This window comes from Tyto alba, unplaced genomic scaffold (assembly GCF_018691265.1).
Source record: "Tyto alba isolate M040663 unplaced genomic scaffold, T.alba_DEE_v4.0 Super-Scaffold_23, whole genome shotgun sequence".
In the NCBI taxonomy this organism is placed as follows: Eukaryota; Metazoa; Chordata; class Aves; order Strigiformes; family Tytonidae; genus Tyto; species Tyto alba.
In genome coordinates, this window is record NW_024881297.1 from 23,848,366 (window position 1) to 23,871,218 (window position 22,853).

A 22,853-nucleotide genomic window follows, 5' to 3' on the forward strand; every position below is an offset into this window, starting at 1 on the left:
AGTGGGATGGGGAAGAGAATTGAAAAAAGCAAAACTCATGGGTTGAGGTAAGAACAGTTTAATAACTAAAACAGAGTAACAATAATAACTGTAATGAAAAGGAGTATAACAAAAAAAGATACATAAAACCCAAGAAAACACAAGTGATGCACAATGCAGTTGCTCACCACCTGCTGACCAATGTCTGAGCAGCAACCCACCCCTCCTGGCCAACTCCCCCAGTTTATATACAGGGTAAGACATTGTATGGTATGGAATATCCGTTTGGCTACTTCGAGTCAGCTGTCCTGGCCGTGCTCCTTCGCAGCTTCTTCTGCATCTCCTCGCTGGCAGAATATGGGAAACTGAAAAATCCTTAAGTTTGGAGAAGCACTACTTAGCAACAACTGAAACATCAGTGTATTATCAGCATTATTCTCACACTAAATCCAGAACTGTACCAGCTACTAGGAAGCCAATTAACTCTTTCCTAGCCAAAACCAGGACAAGGATTAATCACTCCAGTTAAAAAAAAAAAAAACAAAAAAAAAAAAAAAACCAAACCAAAAAACAACCAACTAAACAAAACCAAAACAGGTAGAGCTTTTATAATGGTAATATTCCAGGTAATATAAATTAAAATAGTGGACAAAACAAGCTATTACTTGATAATTCCAAGTTATATGCAGCCCTAATAAACTACAGGTGGGCCACTCAAGTGGATGGGCCTCTTCATAAGCTGACTGAAAGGGTAACTAAGATAAGATGATAAGTTTTCACCTAGGTTATGGCAATAAAGTATGCCCCAACCCCCACTTTTTAAAAAATAACTTGGATAAAGCACGCTTGTTTCACACTTGAACAGATACATTACAAAATAAGCTGAACATCACCAGATGCGAGAGAAAAAAATATTCTTGCTTGAGAAAAAAAAAATTAAGAGCCTAAGTAAGCCTCGGGAACAGCAATATCTAACACCGAGGAAGGCCACGAATACTCTGCCCCACCGAAGACCTACGGCAAGAGCTCCAAATCCTTCACACGGCTGCAACAACCGCGCAGAAACGCCGGAAGATGGAGGTTTCCCCTCAGCTTCCCTCACTCTTGAGAAGGCAGGAACCTCCTTCCTTCCCCTACAACGCTTCTTCCAGCAGAGGAGTCGGCCCCAGCAGTGGAGACAGCTCACGGCCACGCTCTAAGACGGGCCCGCCGCACGGTAACGGTAACGGAAACAGCAACGCCGCGCACCAACCTCCCCCGCTGCCCACAGACAAACATGGCGGGCCCACCCACAGCGCAGAAGTCCGTTCGCCGCCATTACGCACGCCCGCCCCGCCCCGCCCTGCCCCGCCCCTCCCGTTCTGCCTCCGTCTCCCCCGCCCGCGGCGCCCTGTGACGCGTGGAGCGTAAACAAAGCGGCGCATTCTGGGAAGAGGGAATCGTTACGTGCAGGAAGAGGGAGCCTCCATCTTAGGTGCTCGACGCGTCGCGGCGGCATGGCGGCTGATAGCCGGGAGGAGAAAGGTACCCGGTGGCAGGGGTTGGGGCAGTGGCTATGCCCCGGGGATGGGGAATGGCTCAGACAGGTCCCCCCTTTCCCCCCCCGCCTGGGCTGTCTCCCTTCCCCGCGGCCTGCTTGGTTGCTGGTGCTGGGCCTTCGCTCTGGGAGACGTCCGTGAGGGAAGCGGAGGGGCGGCGGGGCCCGGAGGAGGGCTTTGAGGACGATTTTTGTAGTCTTTAGACGGGGCGCCTTGGGAAACGCTCCCTGTGGCGCACGGGGGTGCCGGAGGTGGTAGAGCTGTGGTGCCGTGATGCGGTAGCCCGGCGGCAGCGGGCTCTGGGCAAGGTGACTTGGGCAGCGGGAGTAGGAGTAAGTTTGCGGGCCATAAGTTTTAACGTTTTTGGCAGCGAGTTGCTGTTGGTTATCTTCTCGCTGAAAGTATCTGCTTTTCCTTATTTCTGCTTGGAGCCCAAGCCGTATTTTTTGCAGGATTTTCTGCCGAGGGATGTAGTTACTTTAGTAAGGAGAAGATGACATCAGAATATTATTTTGGTGGATTTGCTCGGCTTTTTGCACTCAGCTATGCGTTCTGCGAACTGTGGGTAAAGTTTGAATTAAAGGAATCGAATGTTTCTAGGGTAATGTATATTCACAAGTCTTATAACAGTCTGTCACTGTAGGCAGAAGCTGAAATGATCTGCATGTTGTCTGTGAGGTTATATGAGTCAGTCCTCACAAAATAACCTGTCTAAGAAGTAAAAACAAAGTTTAGATGTAGAAGATTGCTGTGAGATGGTTAGTGCAGATAATAGCAGTCTTGTAAAAAACTTAAAGGATCATTGTGGTGTCATGGTTTGGTTTACACTGTTTTGGATTTATATGGAATACATCTAAAGACAAGTTTTGCAGGATATATGTCCATAAAATGTCTTTGTCAGAGTGGTGAAAGTTTGCGGTCTCTTAATATTGTGAAACTCAATTACATGGAAAATTCCCACTAGATTTTACTAGAACTGTTAGGTAAAATTTTCTGGTGCTTGATTCTTAACAGTATTATTGTAAGACCAGTGGGATGGGACGTGATCAGGTTGTGTTGAAACAGATGTGAGCTGCCACCTTGGATGAGCAGTGAAATTGAAATGCTTAGTGTTGTCATCTGAATTTCTACTCATATAATCCTTTATCTAGATAGGCTTGAATTTTTTTATTCGTTGGGTTTTTTGTTTTTTTTTTAATCACTGACAGTGGTCAAGTCACGAGTAGAAGACAAGGAATGTTTTTGTATTTCATATTATAATTTGCTTTTAATTTTTTATCCTATGAAAGGGGTGATTCTGACTGAATGGCAGATGTTGAGGTGTTGATGCACAGTTGTTTGTAACTGAAGTTATTTCTATTGTAAATGTGACATTCTTTTTATGTTTCTTTTGGATGAGAACTGCTATTTCAGTGCTTAAAAAAAGTGGAAATAAATAAATCTTTCATATCCTTTTAGTTTGAAATCACCTGGTCTTATCTCCTCTGTTTGCTAAATCAGATTTTTGCTTGGACCCTTCCTTGAATAGATCTAATGCTCATGGCCAGCAGAGGAAAAATGGCCTCCCCAGGTTACTTTCCTGCTGTTTCAGGTGAGTTAAATTTGTTCATGGAAGGATCCAACACACCCCAGAGTCAACAAAAGATGAGTTGCAGGAGAGCCCAGTTGGGAGTGTCTGTAATGAAAAGGACTCATTTGGACCTTCCCCCTTCAGCACTGATGAACTGTAAGAAATCTGTCCTCTACTGTTTTTCTGTTTCTTTTTTTTTGTGCTTTTCCTGATGCTCATCTTCATCTGTCTGAGATAATTTAGTTCATCAGATTGAACGTTAGCAGTGACAGTTCAGTGAGTGGAATTGTCTCGTGGAAGTCAGTGGAGCAGTATGCCCAGTGCAAGTGAGAGATGGGAACTGTGTGTTCAGATGGCCCTTTTTGCATCACCAGACTGCTAAATAAATCTGGAGAATTTTTTAAAATGAATTGGATAGATGTATCTACAGAAAGAGGTGCAGGGGGAACTCCTCCTGTTTCTGTCTTTTGTGTACTTGTTTAAGGTTCCAACTATAAATCGGGCCCACTTAACCTGGAAGGGATTTATCAGAGTATGTGTCAGCCTTGCTTATTCCATTTAGTTTTCCTTCTCATTTATTTCTGAACCAGGTGGTACGTGATTCTTTTAGCACCTCTGAATGCTACTGCAGTAGCTACATTAAATGTGGCTTACTTAACTATGCTGTTGCCTCATCAGAAGGGAAACAAAGTTAAGGTTCAAAATGTGTGATCTGGGGTGGGTGATACATTTCATATTCTAATCCTAGTGCACCTCTTTTTCATTAGTACCCAGTAAAAAAAAATCTTGTGCTCTGAACTTGCCTTGTCTTCCATGAGGAAGCAGGATGCAAGCCAGGAAATTGCAGCCCATATTTAGCAGTTGCACAGCTGTGCATCTGATTCTTGTATATCTCATTAGTAACAGTAAGAATATTTGATGTGGATGTATAGGTACCTACAAACATAAAGGGCTATTCCCATGAGAATTGCAGTGCAGCTTCATGTTATATTTAAATGCCCTCTAACTGCAAACTTCCAGAGAAAGGCTTGATCCACCTCTCTGCACTGCTTCCTTTGCATCAGCTAGAGCAATTGTGCAGTTCAGGGGCCGCTTTTGCATTCCCCCACCACAGAAAATGTGGAGAAATGCCAGCAGGAAAGCTAGCACACACGCTGACTTCAAATTCAGTAGTATATAGTAGAGATACAAGTATAGTACTAACTTTTTTTCTGGTATGGATTGTGTCTTTCATTAATATCAAACTGTAAAACTTCTCTTGTGGCACAGCTCAGGTTTTTGAGATAGACAAGCTGCCAGACTCTGGAGGACTTCACTTGCTGCCTTACAGTGATTTTATCTAGTACAGGAGTCCTTACCTGCTGCTTTATTAATGTTGTACAATGTGTCTTCTACAGATACTGTCAACTAGCTGTATCCTTGGAGTTTGCTCTGCTTTCCTTTTCCTGAACACAGAAAATGGAATCAATCACAGCGATATGAAGTAGAGCTAAGAAATGCAGAGTTTAGGAGAAGAAATAGGAGATTCAGAAATTAATACCACCTTCTATTATTTTTCCCTTTGCATGCTTAGCCTTAGTTCACTTTTATTTTTTAAGGTGCTTGGAATATTGATATGCTGTCTTAAAGCTGGTGAATCCTTCTGCCAGAATCACCATATATCCGCTTTGGTTTCAGACAAAGTGAAACAGGGTTGAGAACAGTGACAAATTTTAAAAGTTATGTGACCAAGTGTGGTCATCTACTGCTTCCAGCATAAATTTGCTTAAACTTTTAACTTTTTGATCAAGATGAATTAGTTGTACCATTTTTTTTCAGAGCAGCTCAGAATTAATTATGCAGCAAATAAGTACTACTTTCCCCTTCTTCAGTGGGGTGACCTTCCTTATGTTCTTGTTAACTTGGCCTGTTGCATTTTTTTTCTATTTGTAGATGAACCAAAAAACTCACCCTCCTAACACAGCAATGACAACAAAAATTGGGGGTCAGGAAGGGAGATAATTTAAGGTGCAAGTTCTTCATGATTTTGAGGAGAGTTCCCTCCTCTTTGCTTATGGCACTCAGACTATCTCCCAGTCTCCTTTTTCTCAAATTTTGTACAGGCTTTTTTTGTTAAGCTTTCATTTGTAGATCAGCTTTTCTGCAAAGCTTGTATGACATGAGGAGCCGACTTGGACCTTATTTAGAGACCTAAAAGCATCCTGTGATATATTATAATTCTTTTATTGGCTTTGCTTGATCCTTCAAACTGAAATTGTGAAAATAAATCAAGAGGACATTAATTTTTGCCATGTGGCAGATCTGTAACTCTAAAGGAAATGTTTGGGTTTGAAAATACTAGTTCTACCGTAGTTTACATATCCAGACTTTTTATAGTTGTTTTTAACTTTGTTTTCAGATGGTGAACTGAACGTTCTGGATGACATTTTGACTGATGCTCCTGACCAAGATGATGAGTTGTATAACCCTGACAGCGAGCAAGATAAAAGTGAGAAAAAGGGTAGGTGACTTTGGTAGTGGATGTCCTGCAGTAACATAAATGGTAAAAACTGTCGTTTTTATTAGTGTTAAAGTCATTGAAATAGCAGCTCTTCTAACCTGATTCAAAGAGTGAAAGAGTTCTAAAAGGCTTTTTCATGGACATCTGCTTTTTTACCTGACCTTCCAAGCAAACAGTTAACTAGGTTTCATTTTGTCTCAAAAGCAATTGCTGAGTCTGACGTGTTGTGAATTCATTTGCTGTTAGAAGATGACTGTCCTTTTTGGCTCTGTGAGGTGAAATGGAAAGGGAGCAAGGGGGTCCCAAAGTCTAGTTCCAGCTCAGTTCTTGATTTGGCTTTAGGCCAATCCCATAAGTATTTAATTTGGCATTCCCATATATAAAATTTAAAAAACACCTATGAAAGCTTAAAGAATTGCTCTTTTAAAGTAAAATTTATGTTTCATAATGTGAGCTGGTCCTGGCAAGCAGTTTTGAGTGTTGTTGCAAAGCCTACAACTGGAAGATGCTACCTCTGACTGCAACAGGGGAATTACCCAAAGTAGAGAAAGGAGGAGCCTCTGCACAGTTTTTGGTTTGATATACAAAATAACATTGAACTTGATATCTCTTTCTATTTAAGGATCAAAAAGAAAAACTGACAGGATGGAAAATGCTGAAAGCAAGAGACAGAAACCTTCCATGCATTCATCGAGGCAAGTGATGCCAAAGCCTCCTAGTTCATCAGTTAGCAATAACAAGAGAATAGTGAGTACGAAAGGAAAACCAGTATCAGAATACAAGAATGAGGAGTATCAGAGGTCTGATAGAAACAAGCGGCCAGATGGTGATCGAAAGATGCGCATGTCAAGCGGTTCCAGGGAACCTTATAAAGGACAACCAGAAAAAACTTGCATAAGGAAGAGAGATATTGACAGAAGGGCAAAGTCTTCTACACCAGATGGTTCAGAGGTATTAAATATTCTTGCTGCCTTATAAATAGAGCAATTATATGAGACTTTTATAAGGCACATACTCTTAGGACTGTGTGTACATTATATGACTGCTGATTCACTTTTTCTTTAAACATCAGAGAATCAGGCATGATGTGGATAGAAGACCAAGCAGATCCAGCCATTCTTCTAAAGAAGAGGTGAACTCTGAGGAATATTGTTCAGATCATGAGACTGGCAGTAGTGGTTCCTCTGAACAAGGCAATACAGAGAATGAGGAAGAAGGAATGGAAGAAGAGGAAGATGATGAAGGGGAGGAGGATGAAGAGGTGGAAGAAGATGGGGAGGAGGATGAAGAAGAGTATGAACAGGATGAGCGAGATCAGAAGGAAGGAAATGACTATGACACACGAAGTGAAGCCAGCGATTCTGAATCTGAATCTGCCTCTTTCACAGATGGGTCAGTCAGATCTGGCTCCGGTTCAGATGCATCAGGTAGGTAACATCTAGCATGAAATACATTACCATTGAAAGTTTGGGTGCTTTTAAAATAACCTTTTCCTGACTATGTCAAAAGTAAGCCGTAGCAGTGCAAGTGAGTAGGACAATGAAATAGTACAGGCAAGGAAAAAATATTCTGGAAAATGGAATTTCATTACACCAAAACTTGTGGATATTAGGATTACCATGCTGAGGATTCATAGTGTTCTTGAATGCTTTGTCCTTGTTGTTCAGTGCTTTGAAATATTAGAATTAGTATTTTCGTAGGTATCTAATGGCATAGTTTCCCATAAGATTCATTTTAAGTTGGTGTTGTGCTGTTCCATATTCATCTAGATGAGTGACCAGGTAGACTGGTGTAAAAGCACCATCTCCCCAGGGAAAGATAGTTGAATCTTAAATAGTGGCTGCCTTCAGCTTAGGAAATCTAAACCTCAGTTGAAATTATTAGCTATTAGGGCAAACTTAGAAAGGGAGAAACGTTTAAGCAGAAGCTAGAACCAAATGCTGTATGGTTGTATATTATTAAGAGGACCTATTTTATAGATGTGAAGTATTAATGACGTAAATACTTTTGGTTTTGGCTGGAGTTTTTTTGGTTCTTTTTTGTTTGTTTTTTGTTTTTATTTTTTTAAGTGGCTTGCAATTCTGTTAAGATTCCTTTTGTGTATCTTCCTTGTCTGAAGTCTCCATAGGTGGTCATCCTGCATAACATAATGCCTTTTTTGGCTCAGCTCTGCTGTTTGGAATTAGAGAACAGAAAGGTGTAACCTAAAGACAAGTGAAGCTGTAATAACTTCTGAAAAGCTCTCTAGTATAACACTTTCAAGAGTGGAAGTCATTGCCTGTGTGCCACAGTGTTTTGTTTTCATACCCCTTGCCATTTTGTTGAGCTCTGAGCAAATAGCAACACTGTGCTGCTCTATGTTGCAAATTTGACTGAAGGCTGGAGAGAAGAACTAAACCACCCTTACTAAAACACCTAGGAGATAAATCCTGTCTCTAAACTTTGCACAGAATTACTAGATTTGTGGCGTTTATCTTCCTTTGTGAGTGAAAAGCTTGAGTAATTAGCATTTGCTTCTTCTGTGCGTGATAGTTTTGGGGCAGCAACCACAATTTTCACATGCAAGCCAAATGCTAACTTCACTATTACAGATGTTATTTTCCTGTATCAGTGCTTTTTATCTCAATTCTGCCTGCCACTTGATGTTTAAAATACTGCTTTTATTTGCTATGGGTTTTTTTTTTTTAGATGAGAAAAAGAAGGAAAGGAAGAGAGCTAGAGGTATCTCTCCGATTGTTTTTGACAGAAGTGGAAGTTCTGCATCAGAATCGTATGCAGGTATCTTTTATTGCTTGTCATCCTGACTTGCATCAAATCTTAATGTGTAATCTAAAATAAATGTAACTGGCTGTAGAGATTCATGGGATGTGTAGCTTTGTATAATTTGGTATTGACTTCTGGCATGTTGTGTGTGGATACCTTTGGGGGGGGAAGTAGGCTTTCTTGTTACTTTAATGCTATTCTGTTGCTTAAGTGGAATTTTCACTTTTTTTTTAAACTTGGAAGATGATGATTCAGTGACTAGTTTTCTGAGTAGGAAATTGTTCAAGTACTATTTTAAAAAAACAAACCCAAACCAAACAACCCAAAAACAAAACCAAAACAACCAAAACAAAACACTCGTACACATTGAATAGTATTTTTTGTGTGTGTGGGTGCGCGCTAGAAAGCATAATTTGTCATGAATGAAAATTGTATGTGACAAGGCTGTAGAAATTGTATATTATCTCTATTAAGGCTCAATCTGAACAAATGTACTTTGGCTAAACACAGGTTCAGAAAAGAAGCATGAGAAATTATCATCTTCCGTTCGTGCTGTCCAAAAAGGTATCATTTAAATTTGAATTTTTAATGCATGCCCCATAGCAAGCCATTGTCTCTGTTCGTTAAATTACCTGTAAATAGTAATGTTCCGATATAAATCAGTTTGACCTCATAATTGTTCTGAGCATAACAAGTAAATCGTAATTATGTACCTGTTGAGAGCAATGTGCAAAAAGTTCAGTTGCTTTGCCCCTTGCAGAGGCAGCAAAGCGAAACATCAAGTGCTTACATCTGAAGAGGAACATTTCAGCATTCTCTGTTGGGCGACTCATGCTGATACAAATGTTACCCAGTATTTATCTGAAGATTCTTAAGGAAGGAAATAAGTCCTCTATATCGGAACATCACTGAATCATGCTGGTTTTATTTTATTTTTTCTTTACCTGAATATCTAAGTCTTAGTTTTGATTTGGCTTCCCCTGGCATTTTGTGCTCTACAGTTTACACTTCAAGGTTCAAGTTGGGTGGTTGACTGTGATAATACATAGGTAGGAACTGGGTGGGATACAGTGTATTTTGAAGGAAACAAAAAACTATCTATACTCAAAACAAGATTTTTGACAACTATAAATATTTACAGTTAAGCTTATTTGACATTTTGTTTTTTCAGACCAAACAAGTAAACTTAAATACATTCTCCAAGATGCAAGATTCTTTCTCATCAAGAGTAATAATCATGAAAACGTATCACTTGCTAAAGCAAAGGTATGTTGAATTTTCTTCAAACTGATCACTTTGTCTATTTTAAAGCACACACACCTTACTGTAGGAAAGAATATAGACATGCATTCTTTTCTCCATCACTCACATCTTGGCAGAGGCAAGGATGAAAGCTGCCGCCCCTTGATTTTTCAAGGGTAGCTATTCTGCTTCCACTGTAACCTAGAAAACTTTCTAGACCATCAGTCATTTATCTCAATAAGAGTCAGGTTAAAAAGGGGCCTCGAGGTCTGTTGGATAATGTCCTAAGTCAACCTCCATTAGGAATGCTGTGATGGTCTTTTCTCCCTTTCATCAGCACCTGTGTTTGTATCGCTGTACTGTGAGGAGGCTCAGAAGGTTGTTTTGACTTTTATCCAGTGCTACGGAAGTAATTTTTTTCAACTGATTCAGGGATCTGAAGCCTTATGGCAGAAATGTGTACATGGCAGTGCTGGTGTGAGTGAGTTCTTTGGGAGGGCTTCCAGTCCACTGGGCTTCAGCTGCTGAGGAACAGCATTAGGCCACTCTGGTGGTTTTGTATGTGCATGTGTTATTTGGAACAGCTTTCAGAGAAAACAACTGATTTGCTGTTACACAATATACACAGACTAGGTAATTCTATTAATGAAGATTTTGTAAAATAGAATAGCATTAGAACAATTAAATTAATCTTAAAATCCTGGACAGGTTCTTCCCCCCCCTTGTTTTGGGTCTGATCTGTGTAGTGAAGACCATTCTGACTTGTGTTTTCTTTAGCTCTTTAGAGGAGTGTATCTTCTATGTGCCTCATCCACACTTGGAGCTGCAACAGTGCCCTTGTTCATGAAGTTCTTGGAGTGGCTGCTTTGTCTTTCAGTGTATAGGCATCAGTGCTTTGCCACTGCACTTTCAAGAAACTGGCTTTTATGGTGCCAATGTAATAAGTTGTTCCAGTTCACAACAGGGCTTCACAAACAGCTTAAAGCAATATGCATCTGACTGAAAGCTAGTAAAAACCCAAATAGTTCTCTGATGGCTGATGAACTGTCAGATTCAAGACAAGCACTAATCTGAGCACAGAGTAGGACATTTGACCATATCTTGAATAAAAAAGGAAGGGGAGGAACATTTTTTTTTTTGTAGATCCTAGATCATATTCTGAGGCTGAAGCTTGAAGGTATTAAACCAGCATAAGCTTCATCTCCGAGTTTGCCTGGAAAATGGATTGGGGAGCTGATCTTGCTGAAAAGTTATACAGCAAACTGGTATTCTATAGCTCAGCTCAGTTGGTACCTTATAACAGAGTTTTACTGTGCATGGCTACACAATGGCTGGTGGAAGGGAAACAGTAGAAATAAGTAGGTGGGAGTGTGGGTGGCTGAATAAACTGTTTTGGAGTTGTCTTGTTAATTTTAAAATGTTGGTCTGGTCTCTTTCATTTTTCTGGCCTTTCACTAGAGGAGTTTTAAAGTCTGCAAGCTGTCCTCAACAAATCTGTCATACTGAGAAGGCTACTGAAGTCTACTTGCCCACCTTTTAGTATATATGCTACTGGTTTTTCATAATTTGTGTGTATTACATAATACATGAACTCCCAAAGTCACTTAAAACACGTCTTAAAAATACTAAAGGCAAAGGTTTTCATACATCTGTCCATCATTGTAATTACAAATGAAACCTTATTGATGGTCTAAATGCATCTGCAGTGTTCAAAAAAAGATTGAAAGGCCAGTGTTTTAAAGGTTTTATTACGGGGCAGGCTAAAAACATTTTCTGAAGGAACTGAATTTAGCAATACTTTTCTCTTTCTATTATCTTCTATCCCAGAGCACTAGTTTAGTCATCTTGTCCTCATCTGCACAATTTACTTCTGTTTGCTAAATCACTTGAAATGAACTCTTACATTTTGATGGTGGGGTGGGGGTTGTTTTGTTTTAGGGAGTGTGGTCGACACTTCCAGTGAATGAAAAGAAGCTTAATGCTGCATTTAGATCAGCGAGGAGCGTTATTTTGATATTTTCTGTAAGAGAGAGTGGCAAATTCCAAGGTAAGGGAAAGGGAGCTGTTATCAAGGTAAGTGAAAGTGAGTTTTATGTGCAATAGCTTTTCTGTTGTGTTACAATTCATGTGAAATCCTTTAGGATTTGCAAGACTGTCTTCAGAGTCCCATCATGGAGGATCACCTATACACTGGGTGCTGCCTGCAGGAATGAATGCAAAAATGTTGGGAGGCGTCTTTAAAATTGACTGGATTTGCAGGTAAATAATTGTTCATTTATATTGCTGTTTAGTAACAAGGCACTATAATACCATTTCTGTGTCTTACTCACTCGGATGCTGACAACATCCTTTTGAAAACTCGATTCAACCAGAGATCTGTCCTCCAGTCTCCCCAAATCCATGCCTCCATGGACATTTTTAAAACATAGACAATTTATTAATTTAATTTAGAGAATTTTAACACTTGATTGTATTGCTTCACCGATCTCTTGCACTGAAACCAGAAAACTGTATTCTGAAGTCTTCGAGTAAAAAGAACTGCTTGCTTGAATAGAAAGCTGTTGATAAAAGGGGGAAAAAAAAATCCTGTAAGGGCAGATCTGTATTCATCTGACTGAACAAAGAAAATGCTACTGCTCTAAAAAATCACATGTAATAGTACTGATATTTTGCATAATATATAGGTTGTGAGTAGTATGTTCATTGATTTGACTGACTGTGTCTTACAGAAAAGGTTTTAAATCTCTCTTAAGAAAAAGGACTATATCAATCCTGTGAGATACGTTACATGGTTGTCCAAGCACTTTGGGCTGCCAAAAAGAGTAGATACAGGGAATGTGAGACTTTGAATTAGAGAAAAATCTAGGTCGGAAAGGTCTTCAAGTTCCTGACTCCTACCTGCGGGTAGTGGTAAAGTGTTTCTGGCTTCATAGTTAGGTCAGATGCTCAGGGACTTATTTCAGTAGGTACCATGAGCTGCCACATCACATAGAGACTGGTCAGTGTATTCAGGTGGTGAGATAAGCAAACATGATCTCAATATTGTACAAAGACCAAAAAAAATTTCTTTGATAAGATAGGTTGTCATAATATGGACTATGCTAGTTAATACTGGAATAAGTCAAAGTGATATCTTCAGTTACTAATACTCAATATGTACTAATATGCTCATTCAGAGACCTGACAGTGCAAAGGGTAACAGGATTATTTTGTATGTTATGTCCTGCTGTATGCATTTTAAATTTTTTTTTAATGAAAAAGAGAATCAAAAAACTATAAATGATGCCACTTGCATATTTAGGCGTGAATTGCCGTTCACTAAGTCTGCTCACCTGACCAATCCTTGGAACGAACATAAGCCAGTAAAGATTGGACGCGATGGACAGGTTTGTTAATTTTCTATTTTTTTCTATAACCCACATCTTCTAGTGCTTGCTTCCAGCTTTCTAAGTACAGAAGATTTGGAATCTTTTTAGATGAGTTGTTACTTGCAATAGAGTACTGTGACAAAGGCACTCAGCTTATTTCTGATGTTGTTGCAGAAGAAGAAAATGGAAAACAATACGCTGCCAATTCTGTTGTCCTCTTTGAGATCAAGTGTTTGATGCTTCAAAACTATGTGATATTTTGGATTTGAAATGTAATGTGCCTTGCATTGTATGGTGTGCAAACCTATATGGCATCAGTTTTTAAGAACAAGTTCTGGTGTTTCCAGCTGTGTTGCGTGTTTCATTTTTTTTATATACTGTATTGCTTAAGGCATAGGCTCTACCATTATAAAGTATATTCTAAGTAAATTTTAAGTGGAGTGGCTCTTTGTCTGGTCAGACATACTTGAGTGTAGGTATGTTGTTGCTGTCATCAAGTAACCCATCCTTGACTAAAATAACGGGTTCTGCTTTCTCAAGGCAAGATGGGAGTTGCATAATCCCCATACTGTATGGTAGATATAGACTGTGCATTATTTTGCCCACAGAGACATTCACTTTGTTGGGTAGCAGAAGTAAAACAATATTTTTGGTCTTGTTTTTAATTTAGTGTGAACTTAAACCCACCACCAAAACCAAACAGGGATTTCAGTTAACTTTGTTTCTGTTATATGGCCAGGGAAATAAATTTTTTAGTGTTTTGTCCACTTCACTATAGAGTTGCAATCCAGACACGGGTTTTACCTTTTTTTTGTAAAATTGCTGTACTGTTAGATACAGGGCAAGCATTGTCCGATGCTTGCTCTCCCTGCTTTTCAACTTGGGTTACTTCCTGAAGTGATTGTCATTAATCCATATACATGTTGTGTAAACCTGAATGGATCTCTCTTCTGAGGATGTACACTGAGCTTCTTGCACTTACGACATCATTTGGAACGCATTCTGCAGGCCTTCTAGTCACCAGGTTGAAGAAGCACTTTTTTGGATTGTCTTGCACCTGGTTCCTGCTAGCTTCATTGGTGGCCCTGAGTTCTTGTACCAGAAGAGGGAGAAAACAAGTTGATCTCTGTCCCTTTCTCCTCCAGACAACTCATGTCAGACACTCCCGTTGTATCCATCTTGTCCCCCACATATTCCTCTTTTATTCTCAACTGGAAAGACCTGACCTGCTCATTCATTTCATGTAGGAATTGTTGCGCTCATTCAGTTGTCCTTGGTGCCCTACTTTGAAGCTTCTCCATTTCTACTGTCCCCCTGTTTTTTGAAATGCAGGTGTTGGATCTGCACCCAGTATTTAAGATATGGGTGGAACATGGACTTTCAGCGTGCTATAATGACTTTCTCATTCTGTGTTCCTTTCCTAATAATCCTGAACACACAATTTGCTTGCTTTGACTGCTGTCAAGCATTGAGCTGGTATTTTCATGGACCTGTCTGTCATACACCGAAGAACTCACTTGGGTGGTAATAGTCAACTTTGTCAGGCCATGGCTTTCTTTATATGTGAAGCTGGGATGGATTTTTTTTCCTACATGTGTCACTTTTCTTTCTGTAATAGGTGATCATTTTCTTTGTGATGAAAAACAGTCCTTTGATTTTGTAGCAAAACAGTGATGTGGCCTGTATGTCTCATGGGAAGATATGGTTGCCCCAAGTGTTGGACTATTTTATGAAAATTTGAAAATTCTAAGTAGTGCCTAAAGAGTGAAAGGTAATGTAAGTGAATTTTGCTCTGTCTCTAGTGATACTGAAATCTCTTCGAAGTGTGTTTTTTGGTTTTGTTTTTGGTTTGTTTTTTTTTTTGTTGTGGTTTTTTTTTTAAATTTACGTTTTCATTGTATTTAGGGAGTTCATTTCTTCAGTTTATAAACAACTACTGAACTTCTAACTAATTCTAGGAAATTGAGCCGGAATGTGGAACCCAACTTTGTCTTCTCTTCCCTCCTGATGAAAGTATTGACTTGTATCAAGTCATTCATAAAATGAGGCACAAGAGAAGAATGCACTCACAACCCCGATCAAGAGGACGCCCATCCCGTCGAGACCCCGTTCGGGACGTGGGAAGGTTAGAAACATTCTTTGGACTGATAATAGGCACATGTATCAGAATAACGTGATGGAGGAATATGATTCGTCAAAGCTTTCCCTGCGATAAAGAAGAGAGAAAATCCTCAAATCAAGCTGCATGGACAAGTTTGTGGCTTCATTGAGGATTTCACATGGTTCCCCGGTCTGTCATTTTTCAAGAGGAAAATGGGAATCTTTGCTTTTGCAAAAAAAGCTCTTAAAGTTCTGTCTAGTTTAGACCAGATTATTTATTGAGATAATGCAACGTGTAATGCTAGCTGTAGGTAAGCTTGACTTGATTATGAGCAGGCTAGTTGGAGAGAAGGAAATATTTATATGCCAAAAATGTGTTAATATCTTGTAAAAGCCTTTTCTTTCAGGTGTGTCTCTGGATAAGCCTTATCAAATATGGGACTTTTATAAGGATCACTTAGAATTTTGCAGAAGATGCCGCCTCATTTTGAGGATAAAATATTTAAGTTATTTTGATATTCAAGAGGAGCATTATTGGGACTGTTTCAAATTGTGTCACCGTGATGTGTTAACCCCATTGCCAAATATTCTCTAACATGTAACCACTGAATTCACACATCTTGCTGAGCTTCTGAAAACAGTAGGTTCTTTCCAAAAGGGATCAAGTGGCCCTTGGAGACCCGGCAACAAACCAAAAAGAATGGCTGTTGCTGTGTCTGTATATACAACCTTTCCAGATGCTGGCAGTACCTGTGGACTTAAAGTATTTTTAGAGGATCGACATGGTTATTGATCACTGCTATATGAACTTAACATCATTTTCCAGAAAAAAAGGGGGGATAACTTGTTACAGAATTGGAGAAGTCTTTGCAAAGAACTGATATTAGCCCTTCTGCCAAACACCTTTTCCCCGTGTAGCCACTTTGCATACAGACTGATGTATGATTTGGGCTGAAACCTTTGGTTAAGTTTCCTCTTTGTGGAAACATCCTGTGGTAGGTACAGATACCCAACAAGAGTCCCCATTTCCTTGAGCTTAAAAAAGGACATTGTAACCAGTAGGTAGGAGGAAACCTGGCAGCGCCCCCCTATTTTTGGCTTTAAAGGACTGAACACCAAGATGCCTTTTGAAGTTAAGCTAAGAGGTTTCCAGTGCAATAAAGTATATACAAGTGAAGGTTTTGCAATGGACTGCAAACTATACATATAACACCACCACACCTTCTCAAGCCTGCCAGGGCCTCCATTTATGTATGTGGCTTACAGCTTAAAGTCAGTAGTTGGACTACTATATGAACTGTTTCTATCATATTTTATACCGGTCGTAAATGCACTCTCAAAACTACAAGAAAGCGGTATGTTTATTCTTTACACCAGCTTTTATTTTCCTTGATCTGATTTTGCTGTAGATGCAACTGCTTTGGTTTTTGGGCTTTTTGCTCATAGTAAAGAATCTGCTTTCATTTTAAAAAGCTTAGTAACGGGGTACGGTGGGCTTTAAAGACTGAAGTTGGGAAGGGGGAGGAGAAATGACTTTATAAAACTAAAAGCTACGTGAGCTTGTTGTTCGGTGAGCAAGTTGCACAGTAATTAAGTAATTTAAGAAAGTGTTAATTTCTTGTCATAAGGAATTATATTGCTGGGGGGAGGGAGGGAAGGGAATGGATTTGTAGCTGCTTTGTGTTTAGAAACACTGTTATGTTAGCATTGGAGTGTCCCGTTAATGTTTTTGTACCTTGGAGGAGCAAAACTGGCAGCCAGTTTTCACTTTATTAAACATAACAGCAACTGGAATGTAACTGTTTTATACTGAAACTTCCTCTCTGAGAGTGAAGTTCTTAAAAATAACATTTCTTCCATAAGAGAGCTGTTTGTATAGGTAGGAGCCCCAGTTATTTTAAATTTTAGGAAGCTTAAGCGTTCTTAAACTTTTTCTGTAAAAGGCACAGATGCATTGCTGGTAAATTACTTAGAAATTGTTAGAAATAATATTATTGGCCTACCTAGTCAGAAAAGCTACAGTCAAAGAAGCAATTTCACAAAGCATGCACAGTTTTATTTATAAATGTTATGGAAATAGACCTTTTATAGAATCATTTACCATATAGCTATCAAATACAGCAATGTCCATGCCTTCTGACTGTAATGATATATTTTGCCATCTATTTTCACTGTATTTAGTTCTGTAAATTCTTTTGTTAACCAGTAGGTTGTTTCAGAATGTAATGTGGAAAGTGTAACGTTAAAGCCTGAGTGTGAATTTGTTTTAGACAAATTTGTTACCCTTTTTTTGGTATGAAGATACAATTGGGTAGAGTTCATTCCTTAGCTACGAAAGCTCCTGTAGCCAGAAAGTTAACAGTGGAGGGTATTTAATTGGATTGTTGTTCCTGATTATTTGAGTTCAAATTTAAAGTTGTAGAACATTTTGAAGCAGATGGAATTCAGAATTATTAAATTGAGATCCTGGGCAGCTCAAGCTATTCCTGTGAGGTATTCTGCTGTGACGAATGCTTCAAGCAACCTTGTTTAATCTTTGATATCTAATTTGTGTAGGCGTCGACCAGAAGATTATGATATTCATAACAGCAGAAAGAAACCAAGGATTGACTATCCCCCTGAGTTTCACCAAAGACCAGGTTAATATCTTACTATGAAGATTTGTGTGCACCAATTCACAAGTTTTTTCTCTTTTAGTGTATCCTCGTTAATTCAGAAGTAAAATATTGATATGACTGGGATATAAAAATGGGACTTGTCCCAAGTGCCGCCTGCAGGCTTAACCCACCTCTTGTAGAAATCGGTGACACTGTTTCACTGGTTTGAGAGCGCTGTGTTAATCTAGCCTGAGCCCTTTTAAGAGCTTCAGAATTGTGTACGTTGTTGTGAATGATCCTCTCAAGCACTTTATTAATACAGGCACAAGAATTGGTTTGACCTACTTGTCAGTGCACTAATCGTCAAATTAAAATGTTTATCAAAAATTTCCAACTGGGAAACTCAGCTGAGATTGCCTGACTAGCAGCCTGTGGTTAGAGATGATGGTAGAGACATCTAGTTATGTTTCCAAAGAGAATTTTTTCACAAGCCTGACGTGAGGAAGGGAAGGGGAAGTTTTACTGCATTTTGCAAGGGGGTCTAATGATGAGTTTGAGAAAGGGATTTACCTGTTCTTCAGAAATAAATGTTTGCAGCAGTAGTGCAGCAACATCATTGGTAATACTGCAGATTTTTTTTTTTCTTCAGAAAGCAGTTATTAAGAAATTGTCACTTTTAATCTACTGACTCTTGCTTCACTGCTATTAGAAATACAAATTCTATTATTTTGGTAGTAGATTTCTAAATCTTAAGAACCTGCCTTTATCTGTCCAGCTTGACTGCAAAGCCCGTGTTCTGAGATGCAAAAAGAGTGTTGTTGCTGCTCCTTGGCTTTTCAAGACCATTGTTTAGAGTACAGAACATATTTTTTTTTTTTTTTTTTTTTTTTTTTTTCTAAATAGTGAAGCTCGGAAGCACTATTTTATCAGCATAAGCATGTCTGCTGTTTTGCACCATTTTACCGAGCTCTTCAAGGTTTACTGCCTTAGATTTACTGAAACTGAGAACTCTTTGCCCAGTTGGTCTTTTCCAGATGGTTTTTAGGTTGTTTTTAGTTTTCTGTGTAACTTTGTATCCCAAAGCGATTAGGAAATCAGCCTTAAGAGTTGCCCGGATGAACACATTCTCTGAGAGCACAGTTACTAAGTAGTCACAGCCATATGCTGACTGCCAAGGGACAGTACCCTTCATTTTTGCGGTCATTCCCAATTCGTTTGATTAAAAATCAAGTCTTTGTTTGTACAGATACCCCTTTGTTTATACTGTGTGCAAGTTCCTATGGGTGTATCAGTAGCTTTTTTTTTTTTTTTTGTTACTACATTATCCTATTTTTCTGTACTGCCTACAAGAGGCTGTAAGTTTTTGAGAGTTACTTTGAAAGCGAGGGTGATGGCAGGTAGACAGAATTTCATAGCTGGCACAAAATGAAAGGACAGTTTCTAATGAGTATATTTTTTAAGACTGTTAACTTCAGATAGTAAATTGAATTAATACTGCTTGATGTTCGAACAGGGTATATAAAGGATCCCAGATATCCTGAAATAGACAGGTAAGGTGTGTTCATGTTACTCATTTTATGCCCTGGTAACTTGTCTGTATGGATAAATTGGATTTAGTTCTACAAATTTTTATTCCCAACAGACGATTTTCAGGAGTTCGACGAGATGTATTTTTAAATGGGGTAAGTTGGTGCATGCAGACTTTTGGGGAAGTTTTTATACTCAGCTTTCTGCACTTCCAAAGAACACTCACCACAAATGTTAATATTACTGTCTTTCATTTTAGTCCTACAATGATTACGTGAGGGAATTCCACAACATGGGACCACCACCACCATGGCAAGGAATGGTTTGTGTCTTGTTGAATTCAATTTTTCTCTGTAGAATATGGCTTTTTTTTGTTCCCCTCTATAGGAACTTAGCATATTCAGTGTGTGCTGAACTCTTCCCGTTTCCTGAAATGTATCTTTGCTGTAACTGTGCAAAATTTTTAGGGGAAATTATTGTTTATATCAAGTATTTTGTAACTTACCTAGCTCCCAGCAGTAGTCCAGCATTCTAGTAAGCATGGTAGCAGGAATCTGCCTTGGTTTGAACCCACAAGAAACTGAAAGCTCTGAGGAAGTAGCAGAACCCTCCTTTAGCTTACACAAGAGGGTATGAGAAAATTTTGTATTCTACTAAATATTCATAGTAATTGGCTTTCTCTCAAACAGCAGATGCATTAAAGAGGTGGACTTGCTGCAGTGGCTCATGGAATGAGCTGGCATTCTCTGGTGTTGTGCAGTGGCTTGCTTTTGGCTATGGCAGTGAAGCATGCAGGAAGGTAGCAGAATGTACTGCACACCTTCATCAAAATAAGTCTTGCTGTATTGCAGCCTCCACTGAAATGCACTTTCTTCCCAGTCAGATGAGCGTATGTATGAGTGCACATATCTACGGCTACATACATGGAAATTTACTGATGACTCATTTGTACAGCTGTGGTTTTGTCATCTTGTCAGAAGGAATAATCATTAAAACTAGTTATTTTGGGTATATTTAGTAATTCTGGCCCTGAGAGTCCTGATTTTGGATAACTGTAATGAGACTTGTGTACTGTGAGTGAGGAAAAGGCAGCACCAGATGTAGAGATAGTAGTATAGCCTCTTGTTTTTCTCAGCTGAAACACAACTCTGGTTTGTTGTAACTGCAGGAAGTGAACAAAGTTGTTGGACTGGGAGGAAAATGGATTTTTCAAACACAGCTAAGTCTCCAGAAAATCCCAAGTCCTTTTTTTTTTTTTTTTTTTTCTTTTTTTTTCCCTCCGCTCTTCCCCATTCTTCATGCTGTCCAAGTAGTCATCCTAAAATCCAGCATTTCACTTCCTTTCTTTGTGACAACAACACAAAGATGCTTTGGTAATATGGGGAAGAAAGGCCTTGCTGATTGAAGAAATGAAAGAGAACAGCCAAGAGATGTCTTGTTTAAAAGAAAATAAATCTGCTAGCCTTTTGTCAAATAATTTGTCTTGCAGAGTAAGTTTGTTCATTTAAAATAAGAATATATTCATAAGGAATGACACTGAAAAGACTTGTTTCTGTAAGAGCGTGCTGATTTGAAAAAAATTCACATTCCATATGCATAACTTAAAACAAAAACCAAACAAAACTACAAAACCAAAACCTACCACATTTGAGTAGCAGAAGTTTTATGTGCAGTATCACTTTGAGGGAGATATGGAAAGAAGGTACTTCTAAAATAACGATAGAGAAGTAGTAAAGCATACAGATATAATGAAAAATAGTCTGCCATTCAGTTAGGAGGCTGTGATCAGATATATTTAGATGTCATGTTTTCCATCTGAGTGGAAGTAACCTCTGTTCTTAATTCCCAGCACTCAGCCTTGTGTGCATTCTTTTGTTTTGAAACACTCAACAAACTTACTATAACTTTCTTGTAGCCACCGTATCCAGGTATGGAGCAGCCACCACACCACCCTTACTATCAGCACCATGCACCTCCACCTCAAGCTCACCCTCCATACTCAGGACATCATCCTGTACCACATGAAGCAAGATACAGAGACAAACGAGTAGTAAGTGTCCAAAGTGACGGAGGGGGACACGAGTCTGCAGGCCAGAGTGGGAGTTTGGGGTACAGATGTAGCCTGACCTGAAATTTGTTGTCTTTGATAAACTGCATTTTTAAGACCTGTATTAGTTTTCCTTGGAAAGATCACTTATTTAAATTGACTAGAGACTTCCAGCATCTTCAAAAAGCCTGTCTCCCAGGTGATGTAGAAGCGTGAAATTCTCAGAACATACTCTTACACTGAGGTGTGTGCTTAAAATGGCTTCCAGCTGTCTAGCTCTGAAACTTTTCATGCTGAAACCCAATTTGATTACAGTTACAAGCCTGTAACGTTGCTTGCGCTCATGCACAACAGATTATCAAGAAACAAGTTTGTGGTTTATAACTTTTCATAGGCACATCAAAAAACTGGGCAGATTGTTAAATGAATTCTGCTAGCTGGCTTTCAAGGCTGCTTAGCTTTCAGGTCTCTTGGTGGTATCTGGCATTTGAACCCCAGCTTCTGAACAGTGGAATCAGGGACATGGTGCTGCCCTGAGGATGAAAGAAGAAGAAACTTATGCTTATGGATGCTGGACATAAATTATTTTTTAGGATTTTTTTGGTTTTTTTTTTTTGTTTGTTTGTTTGTTTGTTTGTTTTTTAAATATTGGGCTTTCCCAGGAGTTAAGGTCAATACTAGAGATAAGGGAAGGGAGGGGATTTTAATCTGAGAAAGAAAATAAACAGGACTGTCCTTTCATCACAGCACGACTACGACATGAGAGTGGACGATTTTCTTCGCCGCACGCAAGCTGTGGTCAGTGGTCGGAGAAGCAGGCCTCGGGAGAGGGACCGAGAGCGGGAACGGGACCGTCCTAGAGATAATAGAAGAGACAGAGAACGTGACAGAGGCCGTGATCGGGAAAGGGAAAGAGAGAGGATTTGTGACCGGGACAGAGACAGAGGTGAAAGAGGTAGATACCGAAGATAATCTATCTGGAACCAGTGCTCACTTGAAACAAAAAAAAAGCTTGTATTTTTTTGTGTGTTTACAAGTAGTACATTTTATTTTCAGCTGTCTACTTAAAGTTCGTTGTGTAGAAGGATTTATAATGACCCTCTCTATTCCAAGCATGCAGTGAACTATAAACTGGAAAAACTCAAATCGGCCAAAAATAAAATACGCAAAGCTGACGCTCAACTTCGCGTTTCTATTGGAACAGAATGGGAAACAGCTAAGAATGTAGATATTGATTAATTCTCAGTAAGTGTTCATCTACTTAGTGACGTCATTCTAGGTTTCCGAATACTGATGGATAACTGCCATATTATTTTTTTGCTTTGATGTTTTCTTCCTGTAGTTTCCTATGGTTCAGTGGGAGAATGCTGCTATCAAGTATGCAAATATTGAAGTATGATTTTTTTTTTTTGACTGTATGGCAGTGTTGTAGCAGCCTTTTTTTTTTTTTTTTTTTCTTTTTTTGTTCCCCCCTGCCCCGTTTTTTAACCCTATGTAAAGTCAAGTGTTTTTTCAGTCTTCAGTAATGAAAGCAATATTAAGAAGACACTATTGATATCTAGTTTTTAACCTTTTTTAAAAATCTTCCTGTGTTCGGTAACATTTGGTCAATTCTCTTGTCT

At 39.1% G+C, this 22,853-nt stretch overlaps 1 protein-coding gene across 7 annotated transcripts; it reads left to right on the top strand.

The window, feature by feature from the left end:
• The first annotated feature begins 1,354 nt into the window (after positions 1-1,354).
• On the top strand, positions 1,355-22,406 carry YTHDC1 (YTH domain containing 1). Of its 7 annotated transcripts, none has more exons than XM_032997736.2 (18): positions 1,361-1,503; positions 3,109-3,243; positions 5,486-5,587; positions 6,210-6,538; positions 6,660-7,014; positions 8,276-8,365; positions 8,861-8,914; positions 9,522-9,616; positions 11,531-11,639; positions 11,734-11,851; positions 12,894-12,978; positions 14,919-15,085; positions 17,617-17,699; positions 19,171-19,207; positions 19,300-19,339; positions 19,444-19,506; positions 21,100-21,234; positions 21,979-22,406. In XM_032997736.2, the coding sequence occupies exons 1-18, from the start codon at positions 1,476-1,478 to the stop codon at positions 22,201-22,203; spliced, it is 2,250 nt and encodes a 749-aa protein (XP_032853627.1). In that variant the 5' UTR covers positions 1,361-1,475; the 3' UTR covers positions 22,204-22,406. The 7 variants fall into 7 exon arrangements, 6 of the variants coding, with proteins under 6 accessions (XP_032853633.1, XP_032853627.1, XP_032853628.1 ...); XM_042796346.1 differs by lacking the exon at positions 3,109-3,243 and adding an exon at positions 3,018-3,108 and having other exon boundaries at positions 1,362-1,503; XM_032997737.2 differs by lacking the exon at positions 8,861-8,914.
• The last annotated feature ends 447 nt before the right edge of the window (positions 22,407-22,853 follow it).